General features: G+C 38.2%; 1 protein-coding gene across 1 annotated transcript in view; it reads left to right on the forward strand.

Annotated features, from left to right (window-relative positions):
• The window catches only part of LOC102483936 (autism susceptibility gene 2 protein-like), a 624,364-nt gene that overhangs the window by 322,325 nt on the left and 286,106 nt on the right, over positions 1 to 15,933 (forward strand). Inside the window, exon 2 of the mRNA XM_006155032.3 lies at positions 2,681 to 2,893. Within this exon, the coding sequence (XP_006155094.1) occupies positions 2,681 to 2,893 (213 nt within the window). The remainder of the gene's footprint in view (positions 1 to 2,680; positions 2,894 to 15,933) is intronic.

Genomic DNA, 15,933 nt, shown 5'->3' on the forward strand with positions numbered 1-15,933 from the left:
TTTCTTCCTTCCTTCCTTCCTTCCTTCCTTCCTTCCTTCCTTCCTTCCTTCCTTTCTTTCTGTGGTTTTTGCTATTGGATGCTTGTGCTCACCAGAAAGACAAGAGAGAGACAGAGAAACAGGAAGTGAGAAATCTCACCCAGGGATGATGGCCAGTCATCAGTCCCTTCTCCTCCATTCTCCTCTCAGGATCCTAGGCACGCACGCACACATATCTGGCATGAGTTTAAGCCACCGGGTTCAGGACTTGAACCGCGGTCGACTACATGGGAGTCCAGTGACATAGCCATTACGCCAGCTGCTGGTCTCGATTTTCTATTAGCTTTCCTGTTTGTTTACAGAAGCAGTTTAGAATATTTAAAAGAATAGAATATTTAAAACCACTGTTGGTTTAGAATATTTAAAAACCACTGTTCTGCCTTACAGGTTTGAGTGTCTTAACTAGTTGTCTCATTTATTGAATGTGCTCAGCAAGCCTATATTGACTACTTCCTCTTTTATTTGCCTGGTTTATATGAAGCCTTTATTATGTGAAACATTGGGGTTACTGAGATGAACTACAGTTAATACTCCACATAACCAACTGTGGACTGCTTTTATGACGATGGTCCCTTAAGATTTAATCATGTAGCCTATGTATATAGTATGCTGTACCATCTAGGTTTGTGCCAAGTATACTCTATGATGTCTGTACAAGGAAATCTAATGATCCATTGCTCAGAATATATCCTTGTAGTTAAGCAACATACAATTATACTTGGTCTGTCCCTTTCCTCACTTTCCTTCAAGGGACTGTGTTTCCAGCTGCCCAAGGCTGTTGCACAGTCTGTTCTTCTTCTTCAGCCTTTCAGATTTAGGCCAAATGGCAGTCACCCCTAGCCTCCCTCTTTCCTCTGTACTAGATCATATACCCCAGTTTGGGGGGATATGATCTTTGCCTTCCCTTTAGAACAGTTAATTAATTTGCAGTTTTATATTCTCTGGTTTGATGAGTATTTTAGCCCCAAATTCTAGACTATGAGAGTGGAGATTTTATTCCTATACTATTGTCTTTCTGGCATTTACCAGATCAGTGTGGTATACTGGGCGTGTAAAAAGTGTTTGTCCCGTGAGTGAAGGCTTTAGAACAAAGTTTTTTGCATTATAAGAAAGGTCTCCCTAAGTGAACAGTGATTCTAAGATTTCTTGTACTAACAAAGGGATGAATGTGGAAAAGAGGGCTTTTCAATCCAAGGCAAAATGTGTAAAGATCTTTCATGGCAAAATGTTGTAAACTAGTATGACCTATAAACAAAAAGCAACTATTTCTTACAGTTCTAGAATCTGAGAAGTCTGAGGTCAAGGCACTAAGACATTTGGTGGTCTCCTGAGGGTCCTGTTCTCATATGAGATGCCTATAGCTGTGTCCTAATAGGCATAGCTGATTTGTGGAAAGACCACAAAGAGCAGAGTGCTTCACGTGGGGAGTGTTGTTATATTGGAAGCAGCAGAATAGATAACTACCTGAGAATATTAAATATCAAAGGGAAGAAATAGTGATATTCTAAGAAACCAAAATGAGTAAATTAGGAATTTTCTAGTTTTATTTTATTTTTAAATGTGCATTTAGGACCAGAGAGACTGTGGGAGTGAGAGTCCGTGCAGGAGTGTTTTCTCTGTAAAGATTATATTTACTCATTTACAACTAATTGAGTGCCAAATCATTTTTATATTAGCGCGCGTGTGCACACACACACACACACACACGAATAGATATATTTCTCTGGTTTTAAAGGACATTCACAGGTATTGGGTTATTTGATGTTCTATGAACCCATTTTATACATTAGCTCAGACTTGTAGCAGCTTGCCCCAAGTCTCTTAATGAATGATGTCATGATGTCAGTGTCCAGACTGAAGCCAGGCCTTTTGGTATCTCATTGAGTTCTGTACTACCTGTAGGCATAGACATACCAGGTTATGCTGGCCTAGAATTTCTACTGATCACCCATCTCCTACCTATTCCTCCATCCCAAAATGCACACAAGAATAAGTGAAAAGTTGCTTTTGATTTTGCTGATAATATTATTATATTTTGCAAATAAGATGGAAATTAAGAATGCTCAGAGGAACATGTATTTATAAAATTATAGTGCATTAAGGAAATATTTTAATCATTTGAAGTGACAATTTCTTGCTTACTTGATCATATCCATGTGGCCTTGGTGTGTTCAGCTTTGTGCTATTTCTTTTGAATTGAGCATGCATTTAGTGCTCTTTCCCAAAATGTAATTGATGTATCAGCTTGGGAAGTGAGTACCTTGAGCTTCTTTGGAGACTGTCACTGAATCACACAGAAAGCCAGTATCCCAGTGTCAACTTGGGAAGTGAGTATATTGAGCTTCTTTAGAGAATGTCACTGAATCACACAGAAAGCCAGTATCCTAGACAGCAGTGAAATTGTTGTTAATGGAAAGGTATGCTTTACTTTGTTGAGTTATATGTTTAACAAGAATAGAAATGGTATATTTGTAGTGGCGCTAGGGGTTCAAAAAATTGAGGGCCATGTGTCTTATTTGTAGGTATTCTCATATTTCAATTTCCTTATCCTCTTCCTCCTTTCTAGGAACCCTGTATTTTGAGTATGACCCTAGATAGATATGTAACCACTGCTTCCTTTTCCTTCTCCTTTTTTCTGTAGAAAGATGTAGCACTTAAGCCTCAGGAACGTGTGGAGAAACGCCAGACCCCCCTGACGAAGAAGAAACGAGAAGCACTTACCAATGGCTTGTCCTTTCATTCAAAAAATAGCAGACTCAGCCACTCCAACCACTACAGCTCCGATCGAGAAAATGACCGCAATCTCTGCCAGCACCTGGGGAAGAAAAAGAAAATGCCAAAGGGACTGAGACAGGTGAGGATTTTGTTCTTTTTTATGGTTGCAAAAATCTCTTCCTTAGGTGCCTGCTCCCTTCTGGCTTTTCCTGACAGGTGGAGAGGATAGCTTGGGATCTTGTGTGCTTGTCTGAAGATTATAAATCCCAATCTAAGTTTTTTTATTTTTGTTTTTAAAATGTGAAATTCCATCATGGTACCTTTGCGTTCTATACATCAAATCTTGTTGCTGGTGCTGTTGGTGTTTAGGACAGACTAAAGTCTTGACATTTGTCAAGAAGAATTGAAATGGAGAGGAGATTTCTTCATAATTAGGACAAATGAAACAGATTTGATTACATACATGTGTATGTCATGGTTCTGGAGGTGCTATAAAATGGTCATTTGTGTGAGTAGGGCCTTGCGTGAGATTTAAAATTTCCAGGAAAGCTCAAATATTATGACATGTTGGAGAGCTGTGGCAGAGTCGAATTTGCCTTCCGTTGTCTTGGTTGTTCCATAGCCCATAATTTAAGACTATCTTTGTGATCTGCTGATTATATGAGAGTCTGGTAGTGAGGCTTACTGGCCTGTTAATAATTAGGTTTTAATGATCCACAAAAAATATAGCTTGAGGCATTTGGGAAGCCTTTCTACCTGTGGAAATCCCCACATGAGATGGATTCGTAATGAGAAATGAAGCTGTTGATAACAGCTTTTTTTTTCCCCCCTGCACATTTCTAGAGATTTTAGTGCCTGCAGAATTACTTATGCCTTGGGTATGTTTTATTTATTTTTGGTGGGACCACTGGGTGGGATTGACTATCACTTGAAGGATGCCAAGGAAGGAATTGTGGTTCACAGAGCAGGTGCTGCTAATTAGAAGCTGAACAGGTAATTTCTAGTTTGCAGATGTTTCTCTACAAACGGGAAAGATCTGGGAGAATACAAAACAGTAGTTCTAAAATCTCACAGATCATTACAGTCGTATTATGAGCTTTACAAAATACTAATTCTTGGACTGTCCCTATGATCTAATGGAGTTTTTAGTTTTAGGAAATTTCTTATTTGATAATGATCAGCTTAATTTGGAATTCATTGTTATAAAGCAACAACAGTGTGTTTTGGATGATGATTTTATTTAAAGACTACAAGGATCAAAAGGTTTAATAAGATGTGGTGGGAAGTTTGACATCAGAGTTCATCCTTATGGGTAATGAAGGATGTACTTCTGAGATAACAGCTGGAGTGATAGATTTCAGCATGGATTCAGAAAGGCCCCAGGATAATGGCCCAAATCTGACACCCAGGACAGTATTTCTGAAGGTACACATGTGTTCTGAAATGCCACACTGGAGTTATAATAGTGCAGACCCTTCTTATCCATGATTTCACTTTCCATGATTTCAGTTAACTGCATTCAACCAAAAATATTGTAGATGAGTACATTGAAGTTTGACATTTTGAGAGAAAGAGTATTTGAATGCATATTCATGAAACTTTATTATAGTGTATTTTTGTAATTTTATTTTGTTATTTTTGTTAATCTTGCACTTTGAGTAGTGTATAAATTAAACTTTACCATAGGTATGTATGTATAGGGGAAAAAACATAGTATATATACAGTACTATCTGTAGTTTCAGGCATTGATTGGAGGGGTCTTAAAACATAGCCCCAGTGGATAAGGGGGTCTATTGTAATTACTAGCATTTACTTAGTTTATACCATGCTATTAGTGAGGCAGTTTTTATAGTATAAACTGCAATTTATACAACTCTGCCTAGTAGATTGTATCAATGGATATTTTACAGATGTGGAAAATGGGCTTGAAGAGAAGAGGTGACTTGTCTGAGGCTACTTAACTTTGAAGAGCAGAGCCACAGTTTAGACCCAGATCTGTCTGGCCCCATAGCTTGCTCTGCTCCTCAAACATTCTGCCTCTCTTGTTTTAAATGACCATTGGGCATGAAGAGAGAGAATTTTAGTTCAGAGTATGGAAGGAGTCTACATGTTTTTTTAGAAACTATTTGAGTAGTTTTTTCAGGGTGATTTTGGTCATAGATATGGCCTATGATGGCACAAAAAGTTTTCTTTCATTTTAAAAAATAATAAGTTTTTAAATCATTATTATTTTAACTTGCTGCAGGACACATGTATTCACCAGAGAGAGATACAGAGAAAAAGAGAAAGGGAAGTGAGAAAGCAAGCCTTTAGGACCAGGACTTGAACCACGGTCAGCATTGTGGGAATCCAGTGCCTTAACTACCATGCCACCTGCCAGCCCCATTTCTGTGCAAAAATGTGTTGTGACTACAATGACCTAATACTAAGTTCAGAGGTCAGAGAAAGACTTGGGAAGTTTGAAAGTAATCAAACTTAGATGAAGGTATTTTTTTGATAAGAAGTTAGGTAAGAGAGGAAAGGCTAACTCTATAAATAATGTTCCTCCTATGATATTTGTGACTTATGTGAGAGATGTGAGAAACAAATTCCCAGTAGAGAGAGATTGCATTATAACCATCACCTCTTCCCTAGGCCCTTCACAACCGGACAGGGAGTCTCCTTGCCATTTTACGCAAGAAATAAATTTAAGTCTGAGCTAACACTAGGCTTTGGATCCTCATCCTTAAATCTCTTTCTCCCAGAAGTGATTTGACTGCTACTTTCTGTGCTAAAATTTCTCTTCTACTTTGTGAAGCTCTAATTATTGCACAATCCTAAAATGGAAGTTTGATCATAAAAGAAGACTAGAACTTGTGGGTCTCAAATTTGAATAACTTTTGGTCTTAATAGTCAACCTTCTGGTACTAATGGTATTTGAAATCAAAAGGATCCTTGTTTTTTGGGGGGGAATATATATATATATATATGTGTGTGTGTGTGTGTGTGTGTGTGTGTGTGATATATATATATATAAGAGGTTTGTGCTATAGCGTGTGTGCGCTCACCAGAGAGAAAGACAGAGACAGAGAGACAGAAAGCAAGAAATCACCCACCAGGGGGGATGGCCATGCTGCAATCCCTTCTCCTCCATTCTCCTCTCAGGATCTTGGACATGCATGTACATGAGCCCAGTGTGAATTTAAGCCACCGGGTCCGGGGCTCGAACCGCGGTTGACTATATGGGAATTCAGCAACATAGCCATTACGCTAACTGCTGGCCCCTAAGGAGAATATTTTTAAAGTGGACTCTTAATGAATCATGGAGAAAGAAAGAATAAATCTTCTCTTTGACCTGTGTAAGGTCATTAAAAACAAATGATGTTTCTTATCTGTAGTATTGATGCCAAAGTAAACCATCCAGTCAAGTGTTATAGTTCTAGAAAGAAGGAAAGAAAAAGTTGGTAATTGAGTCAAGGTCATAATATTTTTCATTTGTTATATTCTTAGAATCACATATAGTATTATGAAACCCTGAACAAATTACTGTCTGAAGCTACCCATATAGAGAATGATTTGGAATGAAAGATTTCTTAGGCTCTTCCCTTTGAGTTTCATGGTTCTTATTAATTCATTCATTTATTAATTTTTTTCTGAAGGGTGCATATGCTTGCCAAACAGAGAGACAGGAGCCAGGGGATCAGTGGAAGTGGTGTAGAGAAAGCCCTTCACATGGGGAATGGTCATGCTAAAAATCCCTTTGGTTCATTTTTTGGAATTTTTGGGCACACGCACACATGTGCCTGGCATGTTTCTCACGTTGCCAGATCCATACTTGAACCTCACAGAAGGCCATGTGGGATCCAGCTGCCCTAACTCCCAGGCCATAGAGCTGGTCCATGATTCCTTAAATTTATAAATAGCATAGAGGTCAGCAAAGCAAGATCATAGTAGGTCTAAAGGTCATTTTTTATTATACTTTTATCAGCCTGTAACTGATAGACTCTGTAAAAACATTTAAAGGAAATAATAAGATGTATTTGTTGTGGAAGAGACTTCATTGTTGTCAGTGCAGACAAGTGCCATCCGCTGTGTGATCATTGGTAAAAGAGAACACTTAAGTATTTAATAGCTTAGTGGATCTTGAAAATCTTGTCCTGAGAATAGTTGGGATTGCTTTCGTATCATGCTACAATAGATGCCTATACATGTCCAATTACCTTTCCTCCTGCCTTTGCCGTTTATTAGATAAAGTAACTGAATTTGACCCTTGTAGCTGGGAGGGGGACCTTGAGATGTGAGTGAGCCTTGAGCATTTCTAAATTAATGGATTGTCCTTTAGTGCCTTTTATTTGAGGGAATTATAATCTGCAGAATTACAGATGAATGAGGCAGTAGGAGGTGAGAATTTAGTCTTACTTTCTGACTCCGTGAGAGTGAGTTAGGTTGCATCTTATTAAAAAATGGTTCTTCCTGAGCAGGCAACTTAATGCACAGCTTTCCTGTAATTATGGGAAGATGTTACTCTTTAGTAGAAAGGAAATAATAGGAATTTTTCCCCCTTAAGAATCTGTTGAAGGCAACTAATCTTTTCACTTTGAGAATGCAATTATATACTTTAAAAAGAAAGAGGTGTAGTTCTAAAACCAAACTGCTGCTTCTTTCACTTGTCTTCCTCAGTTCTTGTAATGTTTTCTCATATTGTCAAAAGAAAGCTTTTTAAATGGCACTTAACTTATTTGTTGAATTATGTTGTTAAGTATAAATACACATTGACTTAAAGATGCTGAGCTGGCAACTCTTTGGCAAATGGTTGCAATTTTTTTTTTGATATGTTGAATTTGAACACTCCCTTTAATTCCCCAAGGGGGTAAACAGTGATGAAGAAGGGAGCATGTTACCTGTTGGAGAAAATTGTGTATGTTTTTTCTGATCTCCCTAAGGTTATTTTTGTCCTACAGAGGACTGTTTGCTTACGATGCGAGCATTTCAATGTTAAATTTAAAAAGTTTAGCTTTTATTAATGAGGATATGATAGATTCTGCTTCCCCCCACACACATTTAGACTTGGGCTGGGAAAATCAAAACAAAGATAGCACAGATTCTCTCTATAAGGATCTATATTCTCTAACTGGGAGAATAAAATAACATGGAAACCATCAAGAAACATAAAGTTATGTGTTGCCAAACCTATTAGTCAAATTTTTACTTTTCGGGAAATATTTTGGGAAAACTTATCCCTTCCAGAGCATTGAGTTTCATTTCCTTCCAGTATGTTTAACTTCTAGACCATGGGGAATGCTTTAAAAATTTAGTACTTTGTAGTTTAAGATACAAGGAGAGCAAAGGGGTTTTAAAAATAGAGTAGCAATGATAAAAAGTTGATGAGAGTTCAGAGAACCCTCAGATTTGGCTCTGACTGAGTTTCTAAATCTCCATTTAGTCCATTAGTCTGCCCTTTCTCTCTAGTATGAACTGAACCAGAGGAAATGGGCTTAAGTGTGCTAGAAGGCATTTTTAGGTTATATGAACTCTTCTAACAGACACCAGGATAGAGCATCAAAATAAATCCTGGAGTTTTTCTTAAGTGTTTCAGATACCAAAAAACCATTCTTCTAAGGTTATAATTTTACAGAGAAAGAAGCAACGTATTGAGATTGATTCTAGTCATAGGAGAACACCCATGCAGAGGGAAAGAAAGGAATTTGGGAATATAGTAGTTCGGGAGCTTTAGAAAGTAGACTCTAACCTAGTTGGTGAAGATGGTTTATGTGAGAATGCCTTATGTAATTTAAAAATATTTATACAAGTTTATCTGAGTAGGTATTGCCTGTAAGGAATGGAAATATGTTCTTCTTTCTAAAATCTAGAATGCTGAAGTCAAACTTGGTGGAAGATTTATAGTTGAGAGTATAAATTGTAGGTACCAAAAATGTCTATTGATTTTTTAGCAAGAGTGAGTGAGCCAAGTCTTTAAAATAAGAGTCTTTGGTCCAGTGCTGTAGCTCACTTGTTAGGAGAGCAGACTGGCTCCCACATTGCCATCAGGGTTAAAAATTCTAGCTCTGATGACTCAAAAACATGTTGGGTGCATGTGCATGCATGCCCAAAATCTTGATGAGAAGGATAAATGAAAGAAAAAGGATTTTGGTGTGACCACTCTCTCCAATGGTGAGTGCTGTCTCTCCCTGCACCCACTTCCACCCCCTGCACATACCTTCTGACAATTAAAAAAATATTCAGAGTTATTATTAGTGCTATGCATGGAGGTTATATCTTTCTCACATATTGGCATTCCATGTTGACCTTATTTGGGGTAAGAAGTTGGTATCCCATCCTGATAAAGCAGTATATCCTAGCTCACACATTTTCCTGTTGAGAGTGTTTGCTAACAGAAGCTGATCCTTATTTCAGTGGGATTTACTCACATTATCTGAGATACTCTGTCGCATTTGCCACTAATAGAAATTAACTTGCAAAGGAAGATTTATAATGGGAAACTTTGATTAAACAGATCTAGTTCAAGTCACATTTCTGAACATCTGTTAATTAGTTTTGGGTAGAAATCTAGGCCAAATTCACACAGGTATTTATCCAGCTTGACTCTAGAGCATATAGGTTTCTGGAAATCAGAGCATTTGAAACACTAATGTAATTTGGGATTATACTTTTATAATAAAAAGACAGAGGAACGTTCCTGTGTGTTCTTTCATAAATACACTTGTTTTAATGGTTAAGTGCCTTGAGCTAGTATTAAGAAATGTGAGCTACAGTTAAACCATTTTTACCACATACTTCAAAATTTCAAATTTAATGTGCTAATTGGGATTTTATTGGCTTTTCAAAAATTATGTAGTTGTGTGAAGTTTACAAACTGAGGCATTAAATAAAATTATTTTTCCTCTTTATGAATTTAAGTTGTAATCTATTTTTTCCTCCTTGCTCAAATACAGATATAAGAATAAAAATATATAAGGAAAATTGAAAAATAAAAGATTGGTTAATAATCTCTCTTGGAATCTTGATTGACTTAAATATTAATGTGTCAGTCATTCTTTTTTTTTTTTTTTTTCTCCCCATTTGCTACAGTGTGTGCGTGTGCTTGCTGGAAAGACGGGGAGGGGGAGTGAGAAATCACTTCTGGGGGGTTGGCCACACCAGAGTCCCTTCTCCTCTTCATTCTCCTCTTGGGATTTTGGCACATACACCTGGCATATTTTTCAGGCCTCTGGGCCCAAGACTTGAACTGTGCTTTTGGCTATGTGAGATCCTGCTGCCTTAACCACCATGCCACCTACTGACCCAATATGTGAGCTTTTAACATCTGTTTATTGAGGAACTCAAACTCAGGCTTGTTTTTGTTCTGAACTGATTGCGTATTATTATATTGGAGGTATTTACAATCGATATTGATAAATCTGACACTAACGTAATGATGAGTTATATGAAGGGTATTTTGCTTTTGTTTTAACTGGAACATTTGGAAGCAGTGACAATTCATTTTTGTGTTCTAGAATTTTTCTTATATTGCCAGGGGTGAGGGCATAGATAATTAGATTTTCAGTGAGACAGATCTTTGTAGAGATTTGGCTAGTAATAATTTTATATGAAGTGGCATTTATGAACTTTCATAAAAACTTAGTAAAATCTGACCAAAAAAGGACACATACAACATTACCATCTCATGAAATAAGATCTACAGAGAGAAAATAGGCTGAATGAGAGAAGGAACTACAGTTAAAGAATGAATAGTAATTCAGCTTGGGTGATCCTAATGCCTGTTGGAATTGTCCCATAATACCTTCTATGTTTCCCAAAGTATTTGTTATATGTGTTTTGTGTGCAGAAGTTTATTAAGAATGATTTAAATCCCATATATTGCTAAGGTGATAAGAAAGATGCAGGGACATGAATAATTCTCAACTGTAGCTCCCATACATTTCTACAATACCAGTGAGTGGTGAAGGAATATTTCTGTCTGTCTGTCTGTCTGTCTGTCTCTCTCTCTCTCTTTACCTTTATTGATTTATCTCTTTTAGGTTTTTGCTGTTAGGACATCTGCGCCCACTGGAGAGAGGCTGAGAGAGGGAAAGTCAGAAATCACCCCTAGGAGGAATGGCCGTACCTCCATTCTCCTCCTGGGTTTTTGGGCCTGCATGCACATGCACCGGTGTGATTTTCAAGCTTCCAGGGTTTATATTTGAACTGCAGTTGGCTATGTGGGAGTCCAACACCTCAACTAACATGACAACTGCTGGCCCCACATTTCTCTCTCTCTTTCTTTTTTTAGATAATAACTATTTTATTATTTATTTATTCATTCCTTGATTTTTTAAATTTGACCAGAGAGAGACAGAGGGTGAGAGTGAGAGAGAGGAAGTGAGAAAGCAAGCCACTGGGTCCTGGACTCGAACTCCGGTCGGCCATGTGGGAGTGTCCAGCGCCTTAACCACCACACCACCCACATTTCTCTCTCTCAACAAGATCTCGCCAGTGCCTTTTGGTAGTTGATGAAGTAGGACAGACTTCCTTTTCTTTATTTAAAACTGTATGTTTTTGTGCTAATTTAATTTTGTTTCCCCCTTTCTACTAATGAAACGATGTTATCTGCGTGTGGCCAAATCTCAGCTACAGAACAAGAATAAGCCTCTGTGTGTTCTGCATTCTAATTCTCCTCACAAGTCTGTACATGACAGGTAATGAGTGGGAAGTGTGAGTGGGCGGGCGGCTCTGTGGCTTACAGTGCTGTTGGTGGAGAACTGAGCAGATGGTTGTGATAGCCACGTGCTGCGAGATTCCCGTGGGAGTTGATGGTGGTGACAGGCGACTCACAATGTGCTATTTACAGTTTGGGTTTGCAGTCTTTCAGTGACATCTGAATGCTCTTTAGCAACTGCTTTCATTACTGCTTTTCGAGGAGCTGCTAATTGAAAATGAAATTGTGGGTGGGCTTTAAGACAGGCAGGCACAGGCAACTCTGTGGTAAATGTTATTCAGAAACTGTTGGATGTCTTGAAGCCCAATTTGTAATTCTTTTTCTAAGGAGATAAAGCCAAAGATGCACTCAAGGATTCAGCATTCAGTGATGTGTATTCAGAAAGAGCTGAATGTCACACTGTGCCCAAAGTGTCAAATGCATAGGTATTGGGCTGGAAACCAACCTAGGGAGATGCTTGGAGATATAGGCTGTCTACCTCAGGCCCCCTTTGTGTCAGTCTCCTTAGATGTGTTCATCTCTGTAGGATTCTTATCTCAGATCTGTCAGCATCTTATAGTATTCTCCATGAGTATATTATAAGGCATTATCTTCTTCCTTTAGCTGTTCATACAGGAGAAAAATGATTGATTGAGCTTTTGAACTTTGGGATATTATAATCAAGTTCTTGCTGATAACTTTTCTTCCTATAAACCTTTTCATTTGGTACAACTCTGTTGAAGGCAGCTGGGGCCGCCTGGCACATTGAGAGAAGAGGGAGATGGTGGATTTGATTGGACTTTGACAGTGGATGATAATCTGGATTCTCTTATGGCTGTCCCCAGCTGCAGGATTGTGATTTGTACCTTATCTTCAGAGTTGTTAGCTAAAACACCAGTAGCATTACTGAGATGGTAGCTTTCATAAGTGTTTATATGTTGGGATGTTTTATTACCCATTCTCAAAACAGCTTTGCACAGAGAAGTCTTGTGTTGAACAAGGAATACCCTCTTGAAAGTGCTGCTAGCTTTCTTTTTAATTAAATATGAAGATAGATACAGTATTTTCACATTCTGTTTTGGCTTTCCCTTGAAAATTTTATTGATTACTTACTATCTGGAATGAAATTATGCTGAATTATATACTTTGTTTGATTAGAACTGCTGTTTGCTCTTAGACAGCCCCTGAGGCTCAGGCCAAGGGGGACCTTCCTGACACACCGATTGTTCTACTTACCCTCCTTCTCATTAGACCTGCTTTGCCACAGGAACCCAGTTTGTTTTAATGCATTCAAGCTACTGCTGGGTCCTAATGATGTTTAAAAGAACCTGTTTTGGTATTCTAAACAAATTCTGGAGCATTGCCTATTGCGACAAGTGTTAAAAGATTTTATACCAAGCAGATATAACAAAGTCTTGCAGGAGCTCTGGGACTTCTTACACCTAGGGGTGTGCATCCTCACAAACTCACAGGAATAGAAACCAAAATAGCTCACAAATGCAGGCAAGTCCTGTCAGGACCCACCTGATGTCTTTCAGGAGGCCTGATGAGCTGTGCCATGTGCCTGCTGAAACACTACCTGCATTCATTGATCACCGCTCTGCAGAAGCTGCCACTTCTCCCACGTGCCTGCCTGCAGTGACGCTGATGTAGCAGGTCATTCTGTAATCACTGTTGGCACCTGCATTTACTCAGAAGGTGCTTGTGTCATACATCTTGCAATCATGTAGTACAAGGCTGGGCAGGGCCTAATTGCTGGTGATGGTTCTGAGGGACTAAGATTAGTTATAATTAGGTTGAAAAGCAGATAGATGCACTTTTTGTAGAGGGAACACACAAAATAGTGTTTCTCAAAGGGTGGTCTTTGGACCACCTACTTTACAACAACTTTGGAACCCTTGCTAAAATGAAGATGCCCAGATATCACTTTTGACTTGTGTAAACAGACTCCATTGGATGGGGGTCAGGTAAGGCAGCAAGTACCTTTGGTAACTCCAGTGCAGGACTGCAAGAGTCATACTTTTAAATAAACTGAATCATAATTAGTTTTTATTTTTAAGTTAAAAAATTCTATGTTAAACTTGTAATAAATCTTAAAAATGTTGAAGCACATCTGTGTGAAATGAGTTTTTATCAGTTAAAGTTATATTCTTGTTCTGTACATGTACCAATTTATTCTCTTCCAAAATAATGTTGGCAAGAAAAGAATGCTTCTGCCAAATGTTAAAGATACTGTATTACAAAAAATAATGTTTTCAAATTGCTGCTTTTTAAAGGACTTTACTAGAGTGACTCTGAAAATTGTGTTATAGTCATCTCTTCTTAAGCCCACCAGCCTCCTCTGATAATACAGCCTTCCATAAATAAGGGAAATAGAGTTTTTCTGTTAGGTTCAATTTGTTTTTTTGTCTTCCTTCTGTAGACAATGATGTTGAACTCTTAAGGATCATAAATTTCATGAACCCTTCAAATTTCAAAAATTAGTGGCATTTGGTGACAGTACTAGGGGCAGGTGTGAATGAAATCTGAAAATGCTGCCAATGTACAAGTGCAGGCTAATGGCCATTAGCTGTTTTCTTCATTACCAAGATAGCTTCAGTTTAATAGAATAGTCTCCTTGAATTTCTGGTTTTGGTTCTATTAGTTCAAAAGGAAATCTTTCATTTTCTAAAACCATAAGAATAAAAACCCTCAGGAGAATTTCTGTTTAAGTAGCAAAACCTACATTTATGATTTAACAATTGCCTGAGGTGCGTCAACAGTAGGTAGCATTCGTTTTTTAATACATTGGTATGAGACCAGGAATGTTGTTCCCCTAGAGATGAGTGCAAAATGATCTACAGAACAGTTGCTAATGAAATTATCGCACTGTATGAGAATCACTGTTAATGATGACTTTTTATTTTAAAAAAATAATATCATCATATTTTTCTGAGAAATGATGAGGATGGTAGGAAAAGTCCCTGCCTCTCAGTTGAGGTATAAGGCTGGGTAACAGGCCTAGTATGCATTTCTGGAAGGTTAAAATCCATTTGCATAATTTATCAACCCTGCCTCCTGTCTCTCTTTATGTATACTCTAAATCTGTGTTTCTCATATGAATATGTCAATGGACAGGGTAGGTACAGTTGTATTGAAGAGGAATACATTGGGACCATGTAGGGAGCATCTACAGACTGCCCTGTAGCTCCCCAGGTACAGTGAGAAGAAGGACTGGTGTACCACCATACTGAAAGGAAAGGATACAGAATTAAAAAACCATTTCCCCAGTGATTCTGCCCTGCATGTCTCTGCCCCCTTTCAAACCTGGCAGCCCTTCTTTCCCTGTTTCTTTCTGCCTCTGTCCTGCCTTTAGCTCTTGCCTTTCATCTCCTTCTCTCTCCTTCTATCCAGCCAGAATCACCTGGGAAACCACTTAGATCTGCTCTCAAAGTTGCAAAATGATTGCCTCCTTGTTCCATGGTCCCTTGACTATGCTTGTTCTTTTTGTTAAACATTTAAAGTTAGCATCTTATCTGGATTCTTAGTATACGTTAGCACTATTTAGCTTATTGCCATTGTACTCTCTGGTTCAAAAAAAAATCTGAATAAAATCTAAGCCCCTTAATGTAGGCCATTTTAGGCCCTAACTAATCACACTGCAACATCCCTTACCTTTCCACCTGCCTCTTCTGCTCTCTGCTCCCTAAGAATACCAGCCTTGTGCTTTCTTCACATTGCTTGCCTGTGCTTTGCGATTTTCTTTGTTTAGAATGTTCTCCTTCATTATATTTATCTTTGGGTGATTAGTACAGATCTGCTGCTTCTTTGAAGCTCTTAGGATCTTTACCGCAGAATTAATGTATTTTCTTTGTACAACTCCCGTGATCCTTTGTAACTAGAGTGACCCCAGACTTTATTGCCAATCTAACCTTTACTATGAGTAAAAGGGGGCATTATAAATAAATACCTTGGAGTGAGGCTGGCAGGTTGCACGGTGGTTAAGATGCTAGATTTTCCCACATGACCAACCGTGGTTTGAGTCCCAGACCTAGTGCCTTGTTTTTTCTCTCTTTTCTCTCTGGTCAAATTGAATAATGATAATAATAATAATAATAGTGGGTAAGATTAAATACATAATTAAAAAATAAGTACCATGGAGTAATAAGCATAAATCAGGACTTTCTGAAGTTGGGCTATACACTCACTCTATTCACATTTGGCTTTTTTTCATAGCATGTCTTTTTTTTTTTTTTTATACTTTGTTTTTTATTATAAATTTTTTTTTCTTTTCTCATCACAACACACATATGAATTTTCCATCCAAAATACACTGTGCATTGGCTCAATCAAGCACATCAACATATATGTTCTCAGCAAATAATTTCCCAATTTTTGTGTCCTGCATACCTTGCCTTTTGTTTTGCCATCCTAGGTTCCCCATCCCCACCCTCTGCCATGTCCCATCTTCCTCCTCCATTGTCCCTGACATTCATGATTGCCCTCAATGGCTTCCGCCCCCCCC

Source organism: Tupaia chinensis, unplaced genomic scaffold (assembly GCF_000334495.1).
Source record: "Tupaia chinensis unplaced genomic scaffold, TupChi_1.0 Scaffold000429_1, whole genome shotgun sequence".
In the NCBI taxonomy this organism is placed as follows: Eukaryota; Metazoa; Chordata; class Mammalia; order Scandentia; family Tupaiidae; genus Tupaia; species Tupaia belangeri.